The 25,391-nt window shown below is 48.5% G+C and overlaps 2 protein-coding genes and 2 long non-coding RNA genes across 7 annotated transcripts in view; 1 reads left to right on the top strand and 3 right to left on the bottom strand.

Moving 5' to 3' along the window:
- Positions 1 to 3,166: 3,166 nt before the first annotated feature.
- LOC144983660 (uncharacterized) lies at positions 3,167 to 7,110 on the bottom strand. The gene is made up of 3 exons (XR_013647423.1): positions 5,538 to 7,110; positions 5,328 to 5,458; positions 3,167 to 3,999 (listed from the first exon to the last, which is right to left on the bottom strand). It is a non-coding gene; the product is annotated as an uncharacterized LOC144983660 (long non-coding RNA).
- A 2,098-nt stretch (positions 7,111 to 9,208) lies between these two features.
- On the bottom strand, positions 9,209 to 20,346 carry cacnb4.1 (calcium channel, voltage-dependent, beta 4 subunit). 4 transcript variants are annotated; one of them, XM_023961304.2, is made up of 14 exons: positions 20,213 to 20,346; positions 19,093 to 19,176; positions 15,374 to 15,544; positions 14,990 to 15,112; positions 14,783 to 14,910; positions 13,987 to 14,063; positions 13,631 to 13,650; positions 12,233 to 12,313; positions 12,079 to 12,137; positions 11,877 to 11,986; positions 11,644 to 11,795; positions 10,626 to 10,721; positions 10,339 to 10,524; positions 9,209 to 10,272 (listed from the first exon to the last, which is right to left on the bottom strand). In XM_023961304.2, exons 1-14 carry the CDS (start codon positions 20,273 to 20,275, stop codon positions 10,009 to 10,011), a joined length of 1,614 nt encoding a protein of 537 aa, XP_023817072.1. In that variant the 5' UTR covers positions 20,276 to 20,346; the 3' UTR covers positions 9,209 to 10,008.
- LOC110016524 (uncharacterized) overlaps positions 17,236 to 25,391 on the top strand; it is a 26,284-nt gene continuing 18,128 nt past the window's right edge. Inside the window, exons 1-2 of the long non-coding RNA XR_013647409.1 lie at positions 17,236 to 17,570; positions 18,999 to 20,838. This is a non-coding gene — a long non-coding RNA (uncharacterized LOC110016524). The remainder of the gene's footprint in view (positions 17,571 to 18,998; positions 20,839 to 25,391) is intronic.
- Positions 23,566 to 25,391, bottom strand: part of LOC101155173 (semaphorin-5B) — a 16,914-nt gene continuing 15,088 nt past the window's right edge. Inside the window, exon 22 of the mRNA XM_004066755.4 lies at positions 23,566 to 25,217. Coding sequence (XP_004066803.1) covers positions 25,056 to 25,217 — 162 coding nt within the window. The 3' untranslated portion in view covers positions 23,566 to 25,055. The remainder of the gene's footprint in view (positions 25,218 to 25,391) is intronic.

The raw sequence follows: 25,391 nt of genomic DNA, 5'->3' as shown, positions 1-25,391 counted from the left end.
ATCCAAATGAAAACAGATCATCTGAATTGACTGTGTTTGAAATTGAAGTCAGACTGTATTTCTCCTCATTGAATGGATTCAGAACTCAAATCCTTTATTGATGACATTTGGAAATCTGCTCTAGAATAGTTACTGATCTAGAGTCCAGATTGTTAAATGCCTTGAAATGTCATTGATGCTGAAAGATTTCTAGATTTTTAGACATGTAGACGTTGTTTTGTGTGTGTAGAGCTGTGCCTTGCATCATTGTGTGGTTGTGTCTGAGAGTTTGTAATGATTATATTTCAATAATAATCAAATCTAAAAAGAGGGCGTCAGCAGCTTTAGCATCACCCACCAAGCTTTAGTTTGATGTTTTCTACTGGATTTATTTCCTTTTTGTGGAATAAAGTTGTTTTTAAAACATGATGGTGCTGAAACCAGGGAATTCTGGGATATGTTGGCATTTATAAATGCATACAGACATCCCGCCGACGTCGGTAAACTACAAGTGGATGAGATGACGTCATTTCCGCCGCTACTACACGACGGCGGCAGTGTTGCCAGATTGGGCGGTTTTCCGCCCAATTGGGCGATTTTGGTTCTAAATTTGCGGGTAAAAATGGCTTTGGGCGGGTATGCATAATTTGGGCGGTTTTAGGGTCTGTTCGGCGGGTTTTTCCCCCTCATGAATACATAATAACGGACTACTTTAGTAGTGCGTGTGGGCGGAGCTACGAGCTAACGTTATGGTCTGATCGCTGCATGTCTGTGTTTATCAGTGCATGGTAGACACGGAGAATGTGGAGAAATAAGGTTTAATATTTTGAAGAGTTCTACTTAGTAATCATGTTTCCATGTTTGAGTTCATAAAATCATCCCAGAGAAAGTCTCTGCTTCAACTCCCGCAGTGAAAGCTGCATCTGAATCTGACGCCCGTGTTTCCACAGTTTGAAGCCAAAGCCCCTCCCCCGCTGAAGCCAAAGCCCCTCCCCCGCCCCTCTACCTGCTTTTCCGCTCCACCTGTTCACATCCTCTGCAGCTCAGAGTTGTTTTCCCCCGCGCTCCTCCAGTGTGTCCAAGCAGTGGCGGTTCTACACTAACTTACTCCCTGGGCGAGTAACCCCACCAGCGCCCCCCCCCCCCCGCACACATACAAAATTTGACAACATCCTGTTGTGTTCCCTATCTTCTATTTAGCCATTTTACTCAAAAAAAATGCATGAATTTTCTAGACTCGTATTACAGGGGGGTCAAACTCAGTCACACAGGGGGCCTAAGTTAAAAACACGCTTAAGGTTTTGGGCCGAAGAAGATAAACATTTACTGAACACACTAAAGCTAAACTTTAAACCTTTTAACTGAACTTTTTGAACATAAATATGAATAAAAACAGGAACATTAATCCAGAATAACTCAAGTTAAACCTTAAATAACTTGTAATATTTTGTTCTCCATATAAATATATTCTGTCAAAATTATACAAATATGAACATGCTGCAGAACAAAACAAAGAAAGCCTGGAAATATTAATAAGAAATTATATCAAATAATTCCATTTTTTTGCTCTTTCATCTTTCTTTAGAGCATTTTTTTAGAGCTGGACTCCTGCTTCATTTTTAGCAATAATTTCTTAATGTGTGACGTCCTGTGTGTGTCTTTGTGAAACATATCAGAGGGATTCGATCTAAAAAATAAAACTTATTGTGATTAATATGTTTAGGTCTTATAAAACATTAAAGACTAAATCTTAGAACTCATCAGTGGGATTACTCCAAAAATATTTGGCATTTCCCTAAATTTGTGCAACACCAACAGTAGAAATCCTCCAAAAAAACTCAATCCATGAAAAATGGTCTGCGCTCAACCCCCCTCCCCCCCTCCCCCTCCCCTTCCCTCTGACACACGCGGCTCCGTCTCTATGACGGGGGGCGCAGCTGCGGCCCAGAGTTGATAGTCAGATAGAAAAAGACTCCTAATCACCTGTTAGTGTGATTCAGCCAGCCACCGGCGAGTTGCGCCCCCCTCTCGAGTTTTTTGACTAATGTTCCAAAGACTACCGCAAAGAGGTGTGGCTGCAAGCGTCTTGCAGCAGAGGGCGGTGGTCACGTGCGCGTCGGGTCTGCTGTGACGGAGCAAAGAATTGTGGGAAATAATCCCCATTGCCTGCTTTTGTCGAAATTGGGTTGAGCACGGATGTTTGTTATGCCTAAATCCTTTTCATGTGCCTGTTTTACGTTGTTTCACTCTGAATTATTCTTTTTTTTTTTTTTTTTTTTTGCACCATAAGTGTGAAGAGGAAAAAAAGGAAGACATTATTAAGAGTCTGATGTGTCAAAGTAAAAGCATTAAGTGTCGGCTACTGAAGCAATTTCAACTTAAAAGCTTCAAGCTATCTCTTTGAATATAGTATATACCACATTAAGCATTGGGCACGGCAAATGCCGCCCCCTATGAAGTGCCGCCCTGGGCGACCGCCCACATCGCCCATATCAAAAACCGCCACTGTGTCCAACACAGAGGCTGTGTCCGAATTACCGCCCTAACCCCTAACTACTAAAACCCTATATAGTGCGGCACTATATAGTTCTCTATATAGTTCTCTGAATTTTCAAAGCAATTCGGACACCCGTGCTCACTAGTTTCCTCTTTTGGGTGTTTTCGAATGGCGCTTGGCACGAAAACAAAGTGGCGCATTACCGCCACCACCTGGTCTGGAGGGGAACTACTTCTATTTGACGCCGAGAATGACACCCATTTGTCAAAGTAAAAATATAATAAATATAAACATTTTATGAAGACTATTTATGAATCTGCTGTGTTCTGATCATGGAAAATGTGGCTGATTTATAAATAATAAGATTACAAACACATTGGTGTAGATTTTATGTATTAGTTGATAAATAAACCCTCAAGTCATTAGTCCATGGCAATATTTATTTTTGTGCCGCTGAACGATTTACGGGCTCTTGCGAGGAGGCATTTTTTTTCTGTAGTTTTCTCTTCTACCTTACTGAAAATAGCTTTGTATATGAATTTGTCCGTGTTCCTGGCAATAATTCAACCGTTTTTCATGGGATCAAACCAAAAACGAGCAGATATGCACCATCACAGGGCGGCAAGGAGAAGCAGACGTCTCAGAAGATTTCCTCTGGATGCCCCTGACCAGACATGAACAACCTGTGAGTTAAACTTTAAGTTTTTTTATTAGTTCAATTTAAGCATTTGTTACTAATTGTGCTCAAGGTTACACAGTCTGCTGGGTAAGAGTTTAACATTCTTTTTCAACACTGGACTATGAACTGTATAGTCTAACTACATGAAACACTTGTGAGATCAAAGTTTAGTATTTTTTATTCAGAGTCAAACCATATCACTTGTTTTAAACAAAAATACTTTAATTTTTAAATATTTATATAAAAATCCAAAAACCCAGCCAAAAAAATCCACGAGATTTTCCAGCATTTATAAATACGTCACAAACTAAAATGTAAGACATAAGAATAAAATGAAACATTCAAAAAAATCAGATTTAATTTTCTAAATGAAATAATATATTTTTCTATTTTACAGGGTCTTCCACGTCTCTACTGCTTTGCCAACATAAAGGTGTCTGTCGTGGCCCTTCACGCTGACGCTCAGTCCGACACAAGACCAGACCGGCAGACCTGCAGATCGGTTGACCCGCAGGACCATTGAGCATCTGGTAGAGCAGCTTCGGGTTCCTCACACTCTGGGGGGGGTGTACAGGAGACTGAGGTCCTGGTGTTTCTTTTCTGGCTGGCGTGTGGCACATCATACAGTGTGATAGCCAGGGCCTTTGACATGCCACGGTCCACTGTAAGTAACGTTGTCCACAGGACGACAGACCGCATCCTCCAGCTGATGAGCAGGGTCACCCAGCATCCAGTGGGAATGAACTGCCATTAGTCACCTCAGGTTTTTTAGCAGCTCGCTGAGTCTTCCACCTTCTAAAAGGTCGTGGGGAACACTGATGGCTGCCACATAAGAATAAAGGCCCTAAAAGAAAATGCAGCTTGTTATTTTTTTTTTTTTTTTTTTTTTTTTTTTTTTTTTTTTTTTTTTTTTTTAACTTGTCCTGTCCAACAGCTGGGCAGACAGATGAGAGCTGAGGGCCTCTTGTGTTGGACAGATTTTACTTTAACAAGAGGGGTTATTAATCTTCAGACAAACCAAAGGTATGTCTGGATAAACCCCTTTTGTAATTGAGGCCAAACTTTATTAATTTCAATCATGTCTGAAAATCTTTGGTGTTGGACCGGACGGAAAAGGAAAGAGGGGAAGAAGAGAGAGGGATGTCAGAGGGGGGGGGGGGGGGGGTGATAATAGGAGGGGAAGGGGGATAAGACCATGAAGCAGCATAAAGCAACAAGTTTACTGGTTGTTAATCATTATGGTAACGTTCAAATGTAGTACAATAAGGGCGGAGCCTGTCCACACACACACTCAAATGTTATAAACACACCTGCTAGCTGCAAAAAATGTCCACCTGTCGACATATATACAAAACAGATAGTGTTCACACGCATACTTATGCCTTAAAACCAACTAGTGTGAAATATTTCAGTCATTCAGTCATGCAAACTGTAAGTGCAAAGGTGAGCTAACACCTGTGCTCAGGTGAGTGTTTATGTTCTTCTAAAATGGATGGTGGAACGTGGAAAGAAGGAGGGAGAGTGCCCAGCCATCCCCACCCCAAGACCCCCACCGCAGCAGCAGCGGCAGCCGGAATCCCCCCAACGCCACACGGGAACCGGCAGGGAACAACCGCCGCCCGGGCGACCAAGCCCGCCACCCAGGCCAGGGCCAGCAGGACCGCCGCAAGGCCCCCAGAGCCAGAGAGCAGGGAAGCACGGAGGGAGAGAGAGCGCCGCCCCAGCCCAACCAGGAGAGCAGCCCCCCCGCCGCGCCGGGAGAACCCAACGCAGGGCCCCACCGGAGACGGACGCCCACAGCCCCAGACGAGCACCCCACCACCACCCAGGAGTTCCGGGCATCCCCCCGCCCCAACCCCAGGTACGAGCCAGGACCCCCCAAGGGAGACCCGCTCCGCGCTCCAGGCAGCCATCCGCCCGGCCCGCGGCTGGTCCAGGGAGGAGCGGGGCAGGGGCCCGCCGCCCCCGCCCAAGAGGGGGGGAACCCCGGGAAAAAAAAAAAAAAAAAAAAAGCTTGTTATTTTAACAGGAAGCTTTTTTATTCCATTCAACTGCAGGCTGTATGTGACTCTAAGCCAAATTTATAGATATTTTTGTTGGGAATCCAGGATCAGTCCACAGTTCACAGGTTCTACGTAAAAGCCCAATTTATGTAAATCAAACATTACCCACCTGAAGGATCCTTTTGGGTGATGGTGGGTATCCCTGCATTGCACATCCCATCACGCTGCTGACACCCTACAGGGAACCCATGAGGAATGCGGTTCAGGCCCATTACAACCAGCACCACGCCAAGGCACGCTCTGTGGTGGAGAGAGGATTTGGCATTATGAAGATGAGGAGGAGAGCAATACTTTTGGCGGCACTGGAAGTAAAACCAACCTTTGCAATGAAAATCATTGCCTGCAGTTCAGTTCTGCACAATCTGTGCATCAGCGAAGGGGACTGCTGGGAGCCACAGATGTTGAGCCACAGCAGGAACCAGTAGGACGGGTAAAGTGGCGTCCGTCTGCGAGGACAGATCTCTGCTTTCCTTTCAGCTCCAACTGTGACACACATGACTCCAGAAGACCAGGATTATTGTTAAGATGTATAAAAATAAATGTTAACATATAAAACGTAAATGTAAATATGTACATTTGATATTTATATGAAAATTCTTTTGAGATTGTTAAAAATGGCTCAGATTTAAATAATGCATGTAAATAATTCATTTGTTACTGCATTTATTAAACAAATGGCAAAAACAACGACGACGTTACATTTTGTGAACAATATTTTAAACTCAGGTAAGCTTAACAGACTCTCCTGTCACTCTTTGTCCCTTCTTGCTCTTTCCTCCTCTCCTCTTTCAACAACAACCTTTACCCCAACATGACAACGATTACAGTTTAATGATAAATAAATACAAATCTGATCAAGTGTCTCTTACTCCCATCCGGCACGAGCTTGACTGATAACAAACAGGCTATCTTTCTCCATCCACAGATGGATCAGATTTTCTTCATCCTCGTCATTCCCTACATATATAAACACATTTAAAAAATGTGTTAATAACTTATTACTACGGTTAGAACTCACTCATTTTTTATGTAATATCAACAGCGTTTGTTTTTAGCATTCGGCGCTAATTCGCGCTAGCGTTAGCTTTAGCATTACCGAAATTGATGAGCTTCAAAACAATGTAGATAGTCGATTGAGGAATATAACATATTAAACACATCATCTTACTTATTTACAAATATATTTTACAACAGATACTTGATACTTTTAAATATACTTACATTTTTAAGTCCTCTTTCTCGCGCAATCGTCCGCCATCTTCGAATAATTCAAGCGCAGTGTATTGTGGGTCACACGCAATGCATTCTGGTATGAACGCAGTGCATTCTGGGCAATATTGGCCGATCGAGTGAGCATCGGTCCACACTGGTTTTTCGTAGAGAATTCTGGGAAATTTCTAGTGCACATGATTTTTGAACTGTAGATTCGGACAGCACTACAAAATGGCGACCGCACTATATAGTGCACTATATAGGGGTTAGGGCGGTAATTCGGACACAGCCAGAGAGCACTAAATACGGTCATCATAGCAGCAGGTTGACACGGTAGTAGTCGGGGCGCTTTGGCGCAAGCGCAGCACCAGGATGGAAGAGGTTATACATAGGTTATAGCGGGTTAAGAAAATGAATGGAAGAATGCCGGTCCGAAGTATTCAATACTGTACTCCTTTTATTAATAGTCTGAACTATCTTTGATTTTGAGAAATGTTTTATTTTGAAAAGTCACCGCATCGGGTACTTAATCAGTCCAGTAGGGGGAAAAAATCTACAAAAGCTGTATACTGTTGTTTCTCCCAATCATAGATAGATAGATAGATATGATTGTGCTTTTAGACTGCACAGGTAGCTGTGAAAAAGCAATTCGAGTAATATCCCCTTCCTACATCTGTTTTGAATTTGTGAATGTGTAATTCATTTGACTTGATCTTATTTTTTGTCCCCCCCCCCCCCCCCCCCCCCCCGTTGGGCGGGTTTTGGGCGGGGTCTGGCGGTTTTCAGATGACTTTTGGGCTGGAAAACTGTGACTCTATCTGGCAACACTGGACGGCGGTGTCGATCGGAGAAACTCGGATTTTTCCGCGCGCCCTTCGGTGCCCGCGCTCCTGAACGAGTCAGACTGGATTCGTGATTCGTTGCTCCTAACCGGAAGTGACTGATATGGGCAGGTTTGCGGTTTGACGGAGAGTCACGGCTGTTTGGGTCCCGTAGATTCAATCCCGCATAGAGAAGAGAATATCAAAGATAACATCAACTCAGAGCTCTCACTCTGTCCCTTTTTGTCTCCAGCAAAAATTCAGTAATCTGGAAGGGATCATGGATCATCTAATGGATTCCCGCTGAAGGATCCATGTGATGTTTGGTTTGATCGTAAAAAACTACAATTTACGTGTTTATTATTGTTGAAACGTTTCTAAAAATGGTTAAAACTATATTAATAGCTTCATCAGAGGGAAGGAAATTCCCTTTTAGATCCTAAAATTACAATTTTAAGATCATTTTTCTAGTAAAACCACAGATGCTTCGTTCAAGTGCAGCTCTGAAATGAGCCAGCAGGTGGCGCCCTTCCTGAGGCGCAGGTGTGACAGAGTGGTCGTTCGCGTCACCAGGTGCCAACAGGAGCGGCGGCGGGGCTCGTAGATTCAATGACGGTTGTTTTGGGCCAAATCCTTGCACTGTATGCGCGTGCGCGCAAGTTTCCGCCTTAAGGTGACAGAAACAGAAAGTGATTTTTCTTTCTGTCCTCTGATCATCAGAGTGAAGATGATCCGCTGCAGCAGGAATCTTCTTTTTAAACACAAGCTGAGCATCACTGAAACACATAGACGATCTTTGTGATCCTTTCAACATAAATCAGAACTTTTATTCAGACTAAACAGACGATGAATGGGTCTTTTATTTTGAAGCTGTCATCTTCCTGCCTGCTGGGATTCCTTTGTCCTCCTTCCTGTTCTGCGGGGAGAGGGTTCTGGATCGTGTTCTGCCGGTGTGGACCGGCAAAACACGGAGTCGGATCTTCAGACTGCGAGACCCAAACCCAAAACCCAGAAGAACTTTCCTGTCTGGCTCCGGTCAGAACCGCTCCAGACGCAGAGGTTTGTGGATTTCTTCACAAGTGGGACGTTTTCCTGCAGAACCTCAGGTTCTCATGTGGACCAGGTTCTAGGTTCCTGAAGCAGCAGACCCGATGTTCCGTCACGTCCAGCTAACGATACAGCCCTAAAACTCTAAAACCTTCTAAGAACCGTTGATCCGGATGTTTTCTCTGTTCTACAAATGTTCTCAGACCAGAACCTTTCACAGGAACCATCTGGGTTTCATCTGGTTCCTGCTGGGAGAAGGATCGATGTAGCTCGACCCAAACGGACCTGGAAGACGGCGGTTCTCCTGCAGGAGAAGCCATTCAGTGGAGGCACCGCTCCTGCTGTGAGTTAAGACGGATCCTGGGACGTGAGGAGGTGCTGCTCCTGCAGGAGGTCCTGCTCCTGCGGGAGCTGCACCTCTGTGGTTCAGAACCAGGATTTCATGGAACAGGAAGAGGCGGAGTCTCTCAGAAGTTAAAAAAGAAAAACTAGAATCTTTTAAAATCGACATTTTTCACAAACTCAGAGACCAGAACCTCCATGAGACGGATTCAGGAGGAGATGCTGTGAGGTGGTAACCATGGTAACCATGCTCCATCCACCTGCTAGACCTGCAGCACATTTGCATTTATTGGACGATAGTCTGAACTTTTTTTAGCTGTGGGAGCAATGCATCATGGGATTTTAACACTTAGAAAACAAAACGATGAAGAAACGGAAACTGAGGAAGACGAAAAGAAAGTCGTAAACGTCTAGACACACACACATTCACACACACAGAGGGGTTTGAACCCCCAGCAGTGGTAGAGCGGGAGCCCCCACCTCGTTTCTCTAAAGTAAACGGGTGGTTTCCGTGTTTCAGGCGGGAGCCGCTCTGTGACTCCGCCCCCTCACCACGCAGGACTGCTGCTTTGGGACTTCAGGTTTTTATTTTGCTCTTCTTTCATGGGGGGTGGGGGGGTCGATTTGATCAACATCACGTCAGAAAAAGGAAGGGGGGCTATTTAAGGTTGGATAGAGCATGCTCTGCAGTCCGGACAACATGCCAGCGGCGCCGAGCCGGACCCGTGGACCCGCCGCTTCAGAAAAAAGTTCTGATCTTATTTTGAAGGAGTCTCTGTGGGCCTGAAGCTCCAAAACCAACAGAAAGTTCTGGAAATGCATCAGATATTTGCTGCTGTCAGAGAGACCGGCTGCTGTTCCGCCTCAGAACCGGGTCTGGGTTCTGCTCACTGAGATGAGATGCTAAAGCTACGCTACAGAAAAGCTGGCCTTCCTCCTCCTCCTCGTCCTCCAGCAGCAAATCGGTTTGGGAATGTCAAGCACCAGAATCAAAGCTACCTGAACGGCAGAACCGCTCCGCCGGGCCACCGGGACGACCCGTCCTGAAGGTCCAGAAGGTCATCTGGGTGGATGCAGAGGTGGGTCATCTATCAGCATGCAGTAAGCTAAAGGTGGAGGTTTGTACAAGGCCTGGGGGGCTGTCCCTGGATCTGCCGCCATGCTCCAGGCGCCGCCGCCGTCTCAGGGTTCTGAGTGGATCTGCCGGCGCTCGGACATCCCATCTCCTCTGCGCAGCCAGAAGGTTCTTTAAAAAAGTGGAGTGGGGGATCCTCCTGTTGACTCCGGGTCACCGCGGCCCCGGCGGCGGCCCCGGCGGCGGCCCTGGCGGGGGCCCTGGCGGCGGCCCCGGCGGCGGCCCTGGCGGGCTCAGAGTCGATGCCGGGAGTCGTGGCTGTAGCCGCCCGGGGAGCTGCGGTTGCGGTGCGGCTTGTAGGCGTCCTGGTACGGGTCCGGGTAGTCCTGGTAGGGGTCCTGCTGTTCCCTGCTGTGCTGCGAGCCCGACGACATGCGGTTGCGGCCTTTGTGCGCCCGCTCGTTGTGGTAGTTCTCGTCCGCCGCCATCAGGTTCCGGCGCTCGTTGGGGGTGGCGTGGTCTCCGGCGTGGTTGCTCTGCCGCAGCTTCTGGCTCTGCTGATCACAGACAGGTTCTAGTCAGAGAACGGGTCCAAAGTGGCGAGGGCGGCGCCGCGGCCGTACCTGCAGGCCGGAGATGCTGGTGGAGAAGGGGGTCAGAGCCGTGGAGCCCAGGTTACGGCCCAGCAGGGGGTTGAGGGGCGTGGCCAGGGAGGTGTGGGTGGCCTTCCAGTACGCCTCCAGATACTCCGCCAGGTGCTCGCAGGCGTCCTCCAGCTGGTTCTCGTCCAGGATGACGTCAAACATCTCCTGATGATGGACAGGCAGACGGTTAAGATAGACCCTTCAAAATAAGAGCCTCTGGTCTGCAATCAGCCCGCAGGAGGACTGGAGCCGGGACGGTCACTCACCGGGGGACACTGAGCCAGTTTGTCTGCCGCCACCAGCTGGACGTTCAGGTGTTTGCTCTGAGACTTCCCTCTGGATTTGACCAACCGCTGAAGAACCTGCAGGACAGAAGATCCGACAAACGGTTTGGACGATCACAGGTTCACCTCCAGGACATTTCTCTGAAAACTCAGAGGTTTTCACATCATGATCGCCTCCTCATCCTGGCTCCTCCTCTCTTTACCTTTAGGAGAACTTTGGCGCTAACCTTCACCAGGTGACCTGTGATCGTCTCCCGTTTTTTCAGAGTAAGAGTGACGGTTAGTTTGGTTCAGGCAGGGGAGCGACGGGAGGCTTTTAGAATAATAAATCCTGCTTCATGGTGTTTTCTGTTTGCCACTAGAGGGCGCTGTAGGGATCAGTGTTTGCTACAGAACAGACATGGAGGAGAACGTGATCTTTCTCCTGATCATTTGCATCGATGCCTTATTATTTTTCTCCCTCTCAGACAGGAAATGGTCAAAGCGGGTCACAGAAGAACCGCTGGAATCGTCCTCATTCAGACACGGTTCCTGTAGAACGCAGCTAAAAAACTGGACTGATGTCGTGAACCCAGATGACCGAACTGATCAACTAAATCACGCTGACGTCTGAACTTCATCCGTGTCTTCCGCGCACTACAAACAGAGACAGACGGTCAGAGCTTCTGTGTGGCGCTGAGGCTAAAGCCTTGACAGTAGCTCCTCCCACACGCCACGGGAGCGTCTAGACCATGAGCACGTCGTTGGAAGTGCATTGAAAAACGTGTGAACGCAGCGTCACGCCGGGCTTGGATCTGTGCAGAAGAACCCGAACCATTGATAAACGGGAGCGACTTATTTTCATTCTTCATTCTTCTTCTGGTTTCCTTCCTGTCATCTCTTCTCTGCAGAATCATTTTGACTAAGCCGGTGGAAACATTCCCTGCTGGTTCTGGATTCTGGAGTCCGGTCTGGATTCTGGAGAACCTGTTGGCGTGTTTGTCAGGGTGTGAAGGCCCACCTTTGGCGAGGACACTTTGACGTGGACGATGATGGGGGCCAGGGAGGTCTTGAGCAGCTGGGCGGGGTGGTTGATGGTGTCTGCGTCCAGGACGACCAGCTGCAGCGAGCGCGCCAGCTCGAAGATCCTCTCGATCTCGCTCTGGACCTCGGCTGCGGGGCAGATCAGAATCCGTCATTTGCACGGGCAAACCGGAGCGTGGCGGGCAGAGCCGGCGGGGCGGGGCCTCTGACCTAAGCTGGAGCGCGTGTTGGACCTCTCGATGATGGCCCGCTTGCTGGGGTTGTTGAGGACGGACCTTTTGGCCAAAGAGATGTCGGCCGTGACCCGCGTGATGGTGATCCTGCAGAGGAAGAGCAGGAGAACAGCATCACGTCCTGCAGCCTCAGGTCTCTAAACGGACCCTGTTCTCCTCCTCAGACAGTCGGTCCTTACCTGCCGTCAAATCTGTGCTTGAGGAAGTCGAACAGAGCCTTCTGCATCATGTCGGTGACCTGCAGAGAACATCAGCAGTTGAAGCTTCAGCCTCGCTGGCAGAAAGGAATCTGAGGTCCAGAAGGATGAAAATGTCTGCAGAAGAAGTCCTCACCTCATAACCCTTGAGCGACGGTCCCACCAGCACCACGGGCCTCATGGAAGGAACCACGTCGTACGGGGGAACGTGCTCCGTCTGACCACAGAGAACAGCTGACTGTGACACACGCTTCAGGAAACAAACCGATCAGACGGTGGAAAAATGAGCCAAACACTCGTCAATGAATGGTTCTCATGTGACGTCTGTGCAGCGCCCCCCGGAGGCCAGAGCCGTTTATTTTCATGTAATAGATTTATTTCCAGCCCTGAAGATAACATTCCTGAAAACAGCGTTCATGACTGACGACTAGCTTTAGCAAGCTTCCTGCCTGTTCTTCAGTTCTGCCGTGTTCTGTGGGAGGCAAGAACAGCTGATTGAAAACATCACTGAATGTCAAAAACAGACAGGAATGTTTCTGCAGGAGCCTGTAAGGTTTTCTCTGCGTTTTGTTTTATTAAGAGGTGTGAAAAGGAGACTTTCAACACCCTCCTGTCTGCGCAGCTGCATTTGACCCTCTTTCTGCGCAGCTGCATTTGACCCTCTGTCTGTGCAGGCGCATACGACCCTCACTCTGCGCAGATGCATATGACTTATCTGCGCCACTGCATTTGACCCTCATTCTGCGCAGCTGCATTTGACCCTCTGTCTAAGCAGCCGCATACGACCCTCTGTCTAAGCAGCCGCATACGACCTATCTGCGTAGCTGCATTTGACCCTCTGTCTGCGTAGCCGCATACGACCTATCTGCGCAGCTGCATTTGACCCTCATTCTGCGCAGATGCATACAACCTATCTGTGCAGCTGCATTCGAGCCTCTTTCCGCGCAGATGCATTCAACCTTCTGTCTGCGCAGCTGCATTCGACTTTCTGTCTGCGCAGCTGCATTCGACCCTCTTTCCGTGCAGCTGCATTCGACCTTCTGTCTGTATAGCTGCATTCGACCCTCTTTCCGTGCAGCTGCATTCGACCTTCTGTCTGCGCAGCTGCATTCGACCTTCTGTCTGCGCATTTGACCATCTGTATGTGCGCCTGCATGCACCCCTCTGCGCTCCAGTCCCTCTGTCTGCATGTGGTTGACCCTCTATATGTTTGTGGTTGATCATCAAGGGGGCTGAAGACTTCACATGACAGAAAACTATGTAGTGATGTTCTCATCAGCTGCACAGACGCAACGAGAACCGTCCCATTTAGAGAGAAGCAAACTCCTGAAAGCAGAACTAGAGTGATGGTCTGTGTGTGGAAATCATCTGAACATATGCGTCATCAGAAGCTGCTCCATGATGGATGAGGGGTATGTGTATACTTCAGCAGGACTGAAGTATCACTTCCTGCAGGCGCTGCGAGTCCTGTCGCTTCACGACGGCGCCAACAGGAGTGGAGCGGATAGGAGAGGGGCGGGATTCACCAACTTACCACTTTCTGTTTCTGCTTCCCTGTGGGGGGAGAGAAGACAGGCCGTCAGTGGGGCAGAAGCTTCAGCTCTGCATCATAACAAAGGAAACCTATCAGCTTCTACATCCAACAGTGGTTTCTGTGGTCCTAAGGTCATATTCACAAAGCCTCGCCGCTGAGTTCACTGTGGTGAGCCCCAGTCTCTGAGCGCCTGCAGTCCTCAACTGGAGGAAGAGGAGGATGATGGGAAAATGTAGCAGCAACTCTATGCAGTGACCTTAAGCTCTATGTGCAGCTCTGAATGTGTCTGTGTTCATCTAGCAGCTGGGGCTCTCAGCTGGCAGGTTGACCCCCCACCCCCCAGCAGGTAACCTCACCTGCGGAGGATATGAGCGGCCGGATTGAGGCAGAGACCTCATCCTCTACACTGGAAGAGGAGTTCCCTCCAGACTTACTGGAAAACACAAGAAGGAATAAAGAGACAGGAACAGCACGGCATTAATGCGGAAAAAACAGCCTTCACGACTACACTTCCCACAATGCACTTAGGACTTCTGTAGGATTCCTACTCTGACCAGAAAGTTACTTTATTTAGAGGGAAGCCGTAAAAGATTTAAAGAAAAACATTTGTGACCCTCAAAACCCATTTGGGTTTAAATATTTTACTAATTAAATGAATCTTTTCCTTTATAGGACATCTGTTCTGTCTCCTAACCCTTAATGTGGAGACGAGGAGGAACAACGTGAAGGGGAGCGCCATGGAGGTGGGTGGAGCTAACGGCTCCTCTGTGATCTCATCAACATGTATGCAAGCTGGCCGTTCTGGACCCCATATGCATTGAGGTTCTGGTTCCCTCATACATTGAGGTTCTGGTTCCCTCATTCATTAAGGTCTGGTTCCCTCATACATCGAAGTTCTGATTTCATCATAGATTGAGGTTCTGGTTCCCTTATGCATTGAGGTTCTGGTTCCCTCACACACTGAGGTTCTGGTTCCCTCAAAGATCGAGGTTCTGGTTCCCTTATGCATTGAGGTTCTGGTTCCCTCATACATTGAGGTTCTGGTTCCCTCATTCATTAAGGTCTGGTTCCCTCACACACTGAGGTTCTGATTCCCTCACACATTGAGGTTCTGGTTCCCTCAAAGATCGAGGTTCTGGTTCCCTCACTCACCCTTGGACTCGTCCCCTCTTCTGCTCCTGCTGGAGGCGGATGTTCTCCAGCTTCAGAGGGCTGGGAATGAATCCGATCTCGCAGCCCTCCTTCACCAGCCGGCCGATCCACCAGTCGTTGTTGAACTTCTGAGCGGCGGGAAGCAGAAGCAGACGATGGAGACGGACCTTCCTCCTTCATGACGCCTGCGGCGGCGGCGGCGCTTACCTCTTTGATGTGGAGAAAGTCCTTGGCGTCAAAAGAGATGGCGGTGGCTGGAACCGGGACGTCCTCATCCAAGGCGCCGCAGTAACTGACGTTGGTGCGGACGGCGAACGCCACGGGTTTGCCCTGCAGGACGCCACCAGCAGACATGAATCAGCACTTTTCCTGCAGCTCAGACATGACTGTGCAGTTTTCACGATGACACAAAGATTCAAGAAAATGTTTCTGGTTGAAAAAAAAGCATAACAGGATCAAATCCAACAAGATTTCATCAAAAAAGGATTTCAGAGAAATTCCTTTCAAAATAAAGCAGGAAACAGCAGCAGGGATAGGCTCCAGCAGCCACATGACCCCACGCTGCGACCCGGTGACCCTCGTCTGCGTCACCTTGGCTCGCTCCAGCTGCACGGCGGCCTGCTGCTCCCGCTCCTGGCGGCTCTGGCCCGGCGCCTGGCTCTGGTTGGGGCTCTGGCTCTGCACCTGGGCCGGCACCTCCCGCTCCTCCTCCAGGGAAACATCTGAGTCTGACGGTCTGCTAGTGTAGGAATCCGCTGAGCCCTGCCAAGAACAGAACCACTTCAGGGTCGGTCCATCCACCCCCCCACAGCACAGGGAGACTTTCAAAATAAGAGCACATTTTCACAAACTTCCTGCTTCTTTAATCTCAAAGAGTTTAAGTCAGAAAGTCTCCACTGTGGTTTGGGTCTGGACTGAATTCTGGCCGGATTCTGTCCTGATCCGGGCCGGCGGCACATCGGCGCCTCGGCTCTGTGAGAAGAAAGGAGCAGGACAATCCGGCCGTTTGACTCGTTCTGAAAGTCATCAGCAGAATCCGCGTTTTGCTGGATCCGGTGCTGCTTTCATCAGAACGTTCCGCTCAGAACCATGACTCGGCTAAACGAGTCCATTAGTCTGAAGCCGCGGCCGTCGTCACAGCTAAGCACTTTTTCTTCAGACGGCAGCAGGAAGACAGAAAGAAAGACAGAAAGCACAACTTCAGCACCCGGCCGGCCCGGCTCCATCTGGGCCGGCCGGGTGCTGAAGCAGCAGGAACGGGCAGAACATTACGACCCAAACGGCAGAACATTACGACCCAAACGGCGGAACATTACGGCCCAAACGGCGGAACATTACGGCCCAAACGGCTCTCATTCTTTCTGAGAATCTGGCTGGGCTTTTCCTGATCCCTTCATTCCACCTTAAACGGCTCTTCCATGTCTGCTCCAAAGTTTTCCCGGATCTGGAATCACGTGTCGCTTCCCAGATCCCAGCGTTCCTCTGGAGCTCCGGCATGTGACTCATCATCATCTTCATCTTCCTCATCATCATCAACATCCTCATCCTCATCATCAGGAGCCGCTTCATGACATCACGCCGCGTGTCTGCGGGCGCCTGGTCGCCCGGGCGGGACGCGGACCGGACCGTTCCGCTCCTTACGCTGCTCTGTCCTCCTCGGGGAATCAGGAACTGCTTCATCTCTGGGGGGTTCCTCTGCCTCCGGGGGGGTTCCTGCTGCGGTCCTGCCAGCGTCAGACACCCACCGTGACACGGAGATGCTAACGTAGACCATTCAGAGCGGATCAGCCCCCCCCACACACACCCAACCCCTCCAGGATCACGCTGCACCCATCGCAGGCCTGTGTGTGCGTGTGTGCGTGCACGTGAGCAGGTGCGCACGGCGAGCACTCACCGCCTCCGAGTCTTCAAATCCATGCAGGTACAAATTGTCATACATGGAGGTGTGATGTTCCAGCCAGCGCCTCTAGAAGAACCGGGAGAAAAAGTGAGGGTGGAGGAAGACGAGGGGGGAGATGACGACAGTCCTTTCTCCACAGCAGAGAGGAAGGATTCAGAAAACAGCCCCCCCTTCCACGGGACGGGGGCTGCTGCTGCGGGGGCGGGTCTGCGGGCGGCGGCGGCTTCACGTCCGAGGATGGAGGCGACGGTCCTGCAGGAAGGCCCAGCGTTTCATCTCCACCAGGAACCAACACCGACACGGCAGCACATCCTGCCTCTGTATCCGGGCCCGATGACACGCGCACAAAGCCGCCAGCTGATTGGCCGGCCGGGAGGAGGCTTTCTTTCAGTGCAGTGATGCAGAAGCAGGGAGGGGGAGGGGGTGGAGGTGTAAAAGGGGGAGCGCAGCATCTCTCTATCTCTTCTCTCCCCTTTCAGATTCTGATTCAGAGGCACGAATGCCCCCCCCCTTCATCTGTCCCAGTCCTCTCAGATGAAGGTTTGATTCCCAGTCCTAATGATTAACCCCCCCCTCCCCCATTTCACGGTTTGTGACGAGCCTTTAGGGCTTCATTATCAGGTCTGCCCCCTCCCCCCACCCCCTACCACACACCAGAGGGGCCGGTCCTGGGGTGTAGTGTGCATCCATGTGAATTGTCTAGTTCAATGAAAAAAAGCCCCCTCCTCATTTCCAGTTTCTTTTGTCGTCAGCTTTACCCCCCCTGCCTTCAGACCCCCGGCGAGGACGGCCAGTTCCACTGCCGGAGCGAGGACCAGGATGCTCCAGATGCTGCGGTTCCTATGACGACCACTAGAGGCTGGTGACCCACACAAACACTGAGAGCAGGTGGGAGGGGCTTCTTAGATCTATGACATCATCCACAGGAAGCTAAATTATTAGAACAGGAGTTTGCTCCGCCCACTTCAACAGTGTCCCCAGTATGATGTACTAAATGGGCGGGACTACAGGAGAGTTTAGTCAAAGCTCAGACACAGGACACGCCCCCATGACACGCCCCCATGGAAGAGGAAATTTGAATTTTGTTCAAATAAACAATGATTTTGATAAACAGCTGATTTTTTTAAGAGATGAAGAAAATAGAAAACTAAAGAAATGAATAGAAGTGAGACGATTATTTGATCCTTTGGGACACGGCGGGTTCAGATTTAATGACGGAAACGTTAAATGATTACTGCAGGAACAGGAAGTCACACAAGACGCCAAAATAAAAGCCAAGTGTCTGGAAATCTTACCAAACGTGGTCGAGGCCTGGATACGGATCTGTCCGTTTAGAAGTGACGTCTGACTACATCCAAACCTCTGACAGGCTTAACAACATCACTGCTTTCTGTGTTTATTTTTTAAAGGGTTTTCCTGCAGATGTCATGAAAAAGTATGTGACCGGTGTTCATTTATTTCTTTGTTCTAAAATCTTTTTCTGGCAGAAAGCCCTGGAAATAGCATGAAAAAATGGTCATCCATGATGTAATTGTTGAGTCAGGAGGCTGTGATGTCACAGCAGTAATGAACATGAAGGAAGGGTTAGTGACCTTTTTGGATGGATTTTATCCTGTGGAATCATGGGAAATGGCTCCTTTCTGGAGCAAAAAAAGTAAAAAGTATAAATTTAGGACAAACTGTGAACGCTAACCGTCTTTCTGCCCAGCAGCAGATCAATGACGCACACGTTCTAAATGATGCATTCAGGTTCCAGCTGTTTCCCCCTGAGATGTTTGATTCATTTTCTCATTTCTATACCGTTGATAGCAGATTTGGGTGAGTAATCAACCACAACTAAATCCCTGAAAACCCAGTACTCTGATTACAAAACACACCCGGAATGTAAACAGAGTACTCGATTACTCTCTACATGCAGCATCTATTCAGGATTATATTCAGAAAAATGATTCATTTTTTGGAACTGGAGACTAATGTCGCCCCCTGCTGGCCGCAGTGACGCATGACTCTGACCTTTGTTTCAATGAAAAGTGATTGACACTTTTTAAATTGACAATATGTTGTGTTTCCCATTTAAAAACAGTTTTTATTCAATCATTTGTGGTTGATCACTAAATCTATACTTTAATGGAAGACTATAAGTGTTTAAGTTCCTCCTGACGGCGTGTTCAAACACGTTCATGTTTACGTGATCAGTTTGTTGTAATCCCAACCATCAAACCAAATCCAGCAGCTGTTTAGTTTTTTACAATTTTCTTTCAGGTACAGAACCTAAAATATGTCATAAATCTTCCTCTGCCTGCTTCATTTTAACAGGTTAGATGGTGCTGAAGGAACCCAGAGCTCTCCTATACAGCAGAGGGGTTGGACTTTGATGTGAGGGGTCCGGGACCGGTTCTGCAGTTCGTACCTGTCTGAGGATGAAGCTGGTGGAGGTGGTGCTTCCATCGGACCTCTTGAGACGGCTCCTCCTGGAGTAAGTCCCTCGATTCACCTGCAGAAACAAAACTACAGATCAGACGCACCTGGACAAACCCGAGCGGCCTGCAGCAGAACCAGAGGAGTTCTGGACCAACGCTCTCCTGCACCGAGCCGGATTTAGCGGCGACCGTCTCCTCCAGGGACGCGCGTTAATTATCTGCTGGCGACTCGGCCTATTTCTGCCGAGTCTCTGGAGTGAACGACAATGTCACCGTTTAAAGTCTGCCTCCCCCCAGCCCGGGAAACGGGGCCGCTAATGTGGGTCACCGCGGTGGTTCTGCCCCGGGGACCGGAAGAAAGGCTGGGAAAGAGGGTCTGAGGGAAACGGACGGCTGTCCATCAGGAGGACGCCAAACATCTGGGCTGATCCTGAGGCCTCTGACACCATGACAACCATAGAAAAACACGCAGAAACACCCATCGATGCATCAAACCACTTCAGCTGCAAATCAACCCAAAGTTAACAGGAAAAAACATAAAAGGAAACTTTATTTCATCATAGCTGGAAATAGATCCAGGCATCATCAAGGGGTTAAAAAAGCTCCACAATACATACATGTTGATAATTATATAATTTAGACATTTAATTACCAAATTTGTTATTTTTGGGGTTACTTTGTAACACATTTAGCCTAAATCTCACGTTATGGAAACGGACACACAATCTCAAACTACATCGCTTCATCTCAGGGAACGGTGCGTTTACCTGAGCTATGACGTCATGCCGGTATATTTTTTAACCTACGGACTTTAAACGTAACAAAAACACATCTTTATGTATTAGAAAAGTTTGAGTCGAGTTGAGTCGAGAAAAACGAGGCGCCCTGAACGCAGCGCAGAAAAGAACCGTTTTCCACAGAATAAAAAGGAGGGAAAAAACTTTATTTGCAAACTTTCCTCCTATTTTTGGATCAATAAAGTTTTTTCAAACTAACAGCAGAGACGGTTAAATTGTACTTTAGCTCCACCGGATCGATCTGGGATCAGTTCAGGTCTTTTTATTCCGGAGCTCCGCGCGCGCATCCTTGACATGCCTAACACCCCCCCACCTGGAAGATGGGCGCCGGGATGCCCTCCCCGATCTTGTTCCGAATGTAGATGTGGCGGGACATCTCTGCCAGGACGTCCGTCCAGACGGCGGGCTGCTCCGCTCCAGCCCAGCGCAGGGGTGGCGGGTTCCGGCCGGCGTGCTCCAGCTTCACCGCGCGCGCGAGGACATGAGCGCTCGCGAGGCGGCGGGCAGACAGGTGGCAGGTGAGACAGACAGGCAGGCAGGCAGGTGCCGCTGCTTCCCGCCGAGGGGCGACAGACGCCGCCTGTCAGAGGCAGATGATGGACGGAACCATCACAGGGACGGAGGGAGGGGGGCGTGTGGGTCATTACATTAACTACTTTGGTTTAATTTTCTAAACAAATAATGTAAAAATATTAAATGTTTACACAAACGATGAGAAAATTCATTAATAATTTAAAATAATGTTAATCATTGAAGCCAATAAGGATGGACGGAACTATTACACAGAGGGACGGGGGGAGGGAGGGGGGTGGTTTCTTTTTATCTTGTAATCTTCACTACAAACATGGATAGAAATTATCAAATGTCTATAGGATATAACATTAATATAACCCCCACCCCCGTCTGTGTTTGGGTTGGTACGTCCAAGAACCATTGCAGGTGAGTCTATTGGAGGCCAATCAAAATCTGGCTGCTGGATTGGAGCTTTAGAAACGATTGAAAAAAGGAGAACATCCCGGAGCTGTGAGCGTCCGCGTGTCCGGGTCTCACAGAGGAACCGAGGCTCAGAACCGCCTCCAGAACCAGGTGAGTTCTGTCAGTGGGATGAAGTCACTCATCACATGCAGACGATCTTCTCCTGTCGTTCTCACTCCTGGTTCTGACCCGTTTCTCTGTCTGTGGGCTCATTTATTTATCAAAAATCAGTCTGAGCATGAAGCCTCAACTGCTTCAAACTGTTTCATCAGTTCACTGATAAAAACATCGAGAAAAACTGCCATCGCCCCCTACAGGCCAACTGGTGCACTGAGGTCTGTGGATCAGAACCCGTCGATGGTTCCTGGCACACGGTTCCGGCCCAGTGGAGACAGAACCTTCCAGGCTGCTGAGGCGATTGTTCTTCTCGGCGGTGCGTGTTCTGGTCTTTCCTGGTTTTGAACTTGTCAAGCAGCTGAGAAGGAGCTCCAGACAGAAAACGTTTTAGGTCCTTTAAAGACTTTTTGAAACTCCACAAACTTTAATCTATGAAGTCATTTCACTGTTTCATGATCCAGAAAACTCTGAGTTGCTTTATTGTTTTTTTATCTTTAAATAGAATAGTTTATAGATAAATGATCTTGAACTTTTTTACAAAGTTGTTGTTGATCCTCATGATTTCCATTTTCAGAGCAGATTCCTAAACGTGTCATCGGTCCAGCTGGTGTCACAGTGATGGTTGTCGTCAGACTTTATGAATTCTCTCTCTGAATGTGTTTTATGAAACCATAAAAACTAAAATGTCAATAAACGACACAGAAATGTTTTTACTGGATTGGTGGAAGAACTTTGATCCAGACTCACTAACGTCACGTAGAAGAACTGGTGCAGAAATGAGATAGAAATGCAGCAGCAGATGTTCCTCAAACTCTGGTTTCCGTCGCCGGTTCTTCCCTGCAGATGGCGGCATCGTTCTCTCATCTCCGTCTTTAAAGGCGTCAGAGATCCTCGGGTTTCTGAGGCAGCAGGTCCGGGTTCTGCTGGGTCTTAAGGACGGGTTCTGCCTCAGCTTCATCTGGAGGCAGACACGGTTCCTGGACACTTTTGTCTGAAGGTCACTGAAAGCTTCAGCCGTTCTGTCCGCATGGCCAAAGGTTTTAGGAGAGGAAACCGGACTGGAATGTTCTAGAACCGGACTGGAATGTTCTAGAACCGGACTGGAATGTTCTAGAACCGGACTGGAATGTTCTAGAACCTGACTGGGATGTTCTTGATCCTCACTGGGATGTTCTTGAACGTCACTCATTCAGTGTGAGTTCTATAATCGCATATAAATCAAGTTAATACAAATCAAACACTTCCTTTTACAGTAAAGTAGGCTTTGTATTCAGTAGAATCGGTCAAATACGTCTTCATTTCATTCTGGAGTTTACATTTTGCTGCATTCACTTCCTTCCCCCTCTGAGGTCTCTGGCCTGAGGTCACCTGACTGGAGGTCACCTGACTGGAGGTCACCTGACTGGAGGTCCGGGTTCTCTGCCTCTTTCAGCAGGTCGGAGCGTTTTAGTGGCAGCTTCTGGAGCAGAAACAGCGGATCCACTTTGCAGCTCAGCGTCGCATCAAACCATGCGTGAATGTAAACAAACACATGCAATGTTAAAGACCCGCGGCCGCCGCTTCTGACGGTTCTCAGGGACTTTGATCAAGTCTTCTGGCAGGAAATGTGCTGGACTATGCAGCTCCTGGGATCAGACCGTCCTGCCTCATGACCACGTCGCATCACCGCCATGACGATGTTCTTCTGCTTCTGGAGGAGAAAGTGTTGAAGGCCTCAGGTTTCTGCTCTGAATGACACCTTCGGGGGGGGGGTACGTCATTCTATCTTCAGGTTCTTTCTTCCAGGTAGAGGTCTTTGACGGATCACTAAACTGTCTTCAGACTCTGATCTCTCTAGTCCACAATGGACCAGAATAAAGTCCACCTGCAAATGGATGAAGGGATTCTGACCGGAACCTCCAGCCGGTTCTGATTCGGATTGGGCTGATCCAGTCATTGACAGAAACTTCCTTTGTTTTTCCATGAGAGTCTGACGGAGTGAATCAGAGTCGGGGGTCCAAACTGCAGATGGAGACGCAGAAACGTCGGTCTAACCTGCAGGAAGATGGAAGCTGATGAATTATTCAGAAAAGCTGTTTGTTGATTTCACAAACGGGTTCTGGGGTCCGACAGTGGAGCTGCTCGCTGGACTGTGAGCTAAAACCACTGCAGCTCCATCTTTACACGGCGGGTGGGGGGTCAATCCCGTCTGTTAAAGTGGGGGCTGCAGGTGCACCGGACTGGTCCACAGGTTAGATTCTCTGCTTCTGTTATACATTATTGAAGCTTCTCCTGCAGAAATAGAACCATCAGGTTCCAGGTGGACCTCCCAGCTTTTTGTCCGTCCTGCAATATTGATAGAAGAAGAAGTGGGGGGGGGGGCTGTCAGACGAGCCCCTTTCTTCCTGCGAGTGCATCCATCCGGACGCCCTCCTCACCTCCTGCAGGGCTACAAGCGCCGTACAGAGGAGTTACTGAAGCTCAAAGCTTTTAGTGCGGAAAAGTTCCTGCCCCGCCTCCGGGGGGGGGACAGTCATCTCCAGGTTCACTGAAGAAGCTGCCATGATGCTTCTTTGGCAGTGAAGACGCTGACAGTTTTCAGGAGGAAAATCCAGTTTTATTCACATTTTGGATCAATTACATCAAGGGAAACTGACCTGATGCTTTTATTCTGAAAGAAACATTCACAGAATTGACTGACGTCTTTGATGTCATGGCAACAACGTCGTAAATATTCTGCCTGATTTTTATTTCTACAGTGCACGTCTGACAAAAACTTTTAAGTTTACGGTGTTCAACGTTTGAGGCTGTTAAGAAATAAAACTACAAAGATTGATTGTGAAGCCTTTTACTGTGAACCCCCCCCCCCATAACTCCCTGTTGAGTACTTCACCCCCCCCATGCAAATACTCCAGACCCTTACATGACAGTGACACAAGTGACACCAGAGACTCGACCTGCAGTTCCAGTCAGAGAAACCACCTCCGAGTCTGAACCGGCTGTAAAAACATTTTAAATATTTTCCTGTTTAGAAAAGGTTCTCCATCAAATTTGACCAAAGTTAACAGTAAAACCATCAAAACTGGCGAGATGATTCATGCAAAATTCAAATTTGACTGAAACCTCGGCTGTAAAACTAATTAAAAAACGTCCATTTAGTTTAAGGAGCTGACGGTTGATGAAGGTCGTCTTCACATCCAGTTCATTTCATTAGTGCTGAACTGAAATCAGTGTTTCTGTTTGAAACCAGGAAATCCTAAAAAATATATATATAAACAGAGTTGAAAGACAAAAATGTCCAAATAAGAAGTTGAAAGGGAAATTTAGAGAAAAAACTCAACTTTTCTGGACTGAAAAACTCTAAACCAGAGCATTGGTGCAGGTCCATCTTCAGGTCACGAGTCGCCTCATCAACATTTTTGGTCAACGTTTCGTCGGTTCCTTTTCCAAACGGATGTTTCCGTGAACTCAGTTCCTTTGAAGCTTTTTTTCAGTAATGTGAGGAATGAAAATGTGCCGACAGGAGCTGCTCCAAAGTGAAAACATGAGATGAAAGCGTCCAGACTTTCTTCTTCACGGGTCTCTGCTCCTCATCATCAAATGTCGTCTTCTAGGAACTCCCAGAACCACAAAGTGGATCCTGAGAGTCCAGATCTTAGGCCGACAGGAGGTCCAGAGGAGGTTCTGCCTCCTAACGCTCCCCTCAGACAAAACAAGAAGCTGTTTGGAAAAGTCATGAAAGGTGAACCGACTATCAGAGGAAAAATGAAAAGCTTGAGAAAAAAGGAAGTCTTTGAAGTTCCTGATGTTAGATTTATCTTTTAGAAATATCAAAGTCTGCAGATGAAACCTGGAGTTGTGGACTGAAGACTTTGGAGGCTCCTCCCTCTGGCCTCAATGTTCCTGTGACGCCATGGAGTCAATGTTCCGAGCCAAGGAACCGAGACGCAGGTTCTGGATCAGAACCTTTTTCTACAAAAGGATCAGAAATTTGGCCTAAAAGCATCAAAACAGAGTTTTTATTCTAACCGTAAAAGCAGATGATGAGGAGCAGAAGGAGGCGTGGTTTGGAGCCCCGCCTCCTCTCAGCTGTGGAGGAAGGTCCTGCAGGGGGAGTCGGGGTGGAAGTCGTACTTGCTGACACAGGGGGGGTAGTAGGTGGTGGAGAACATGTTGGTGGAGGACAGCGGGGGCGGGAAGTGGTTGCACGTCTCGTCATTGACGTGAAGGTTGTTCTTGTTCAGCATCTGCAGAGTGAAAAGAGAGTTATGGTACAGCGGACGGACCACAGCATGACCTTCAGCTGGAGGACCCTCAGACGACCTCTGATGACCTTCTGATGACCTTCAGATGACCTCTGATGACCTTCAGATGACCTCTGATGACCTTCAGACAACCTCCTCCGGTCCTCCAGCAGTGTG

This window comes from Oryzias latipes, chromosome 2 (assembly GCF_053564925.1).
Source record: "Oryzias latipes strain Hd-rR chromosome 2, Olatipes_Hd-rR_3.1".
NCBI lineage: Eukaryota > Metazoa > Chordata > Actinopteri > Beloniformes > Adrianichthyidae > Oryzias > Oryzias latipes.
The sequence above is the reverse complement of the archived record's forward strand: the minus strand, read 5'-3'. Positions and strand labels throughout refer to the sequence as shown.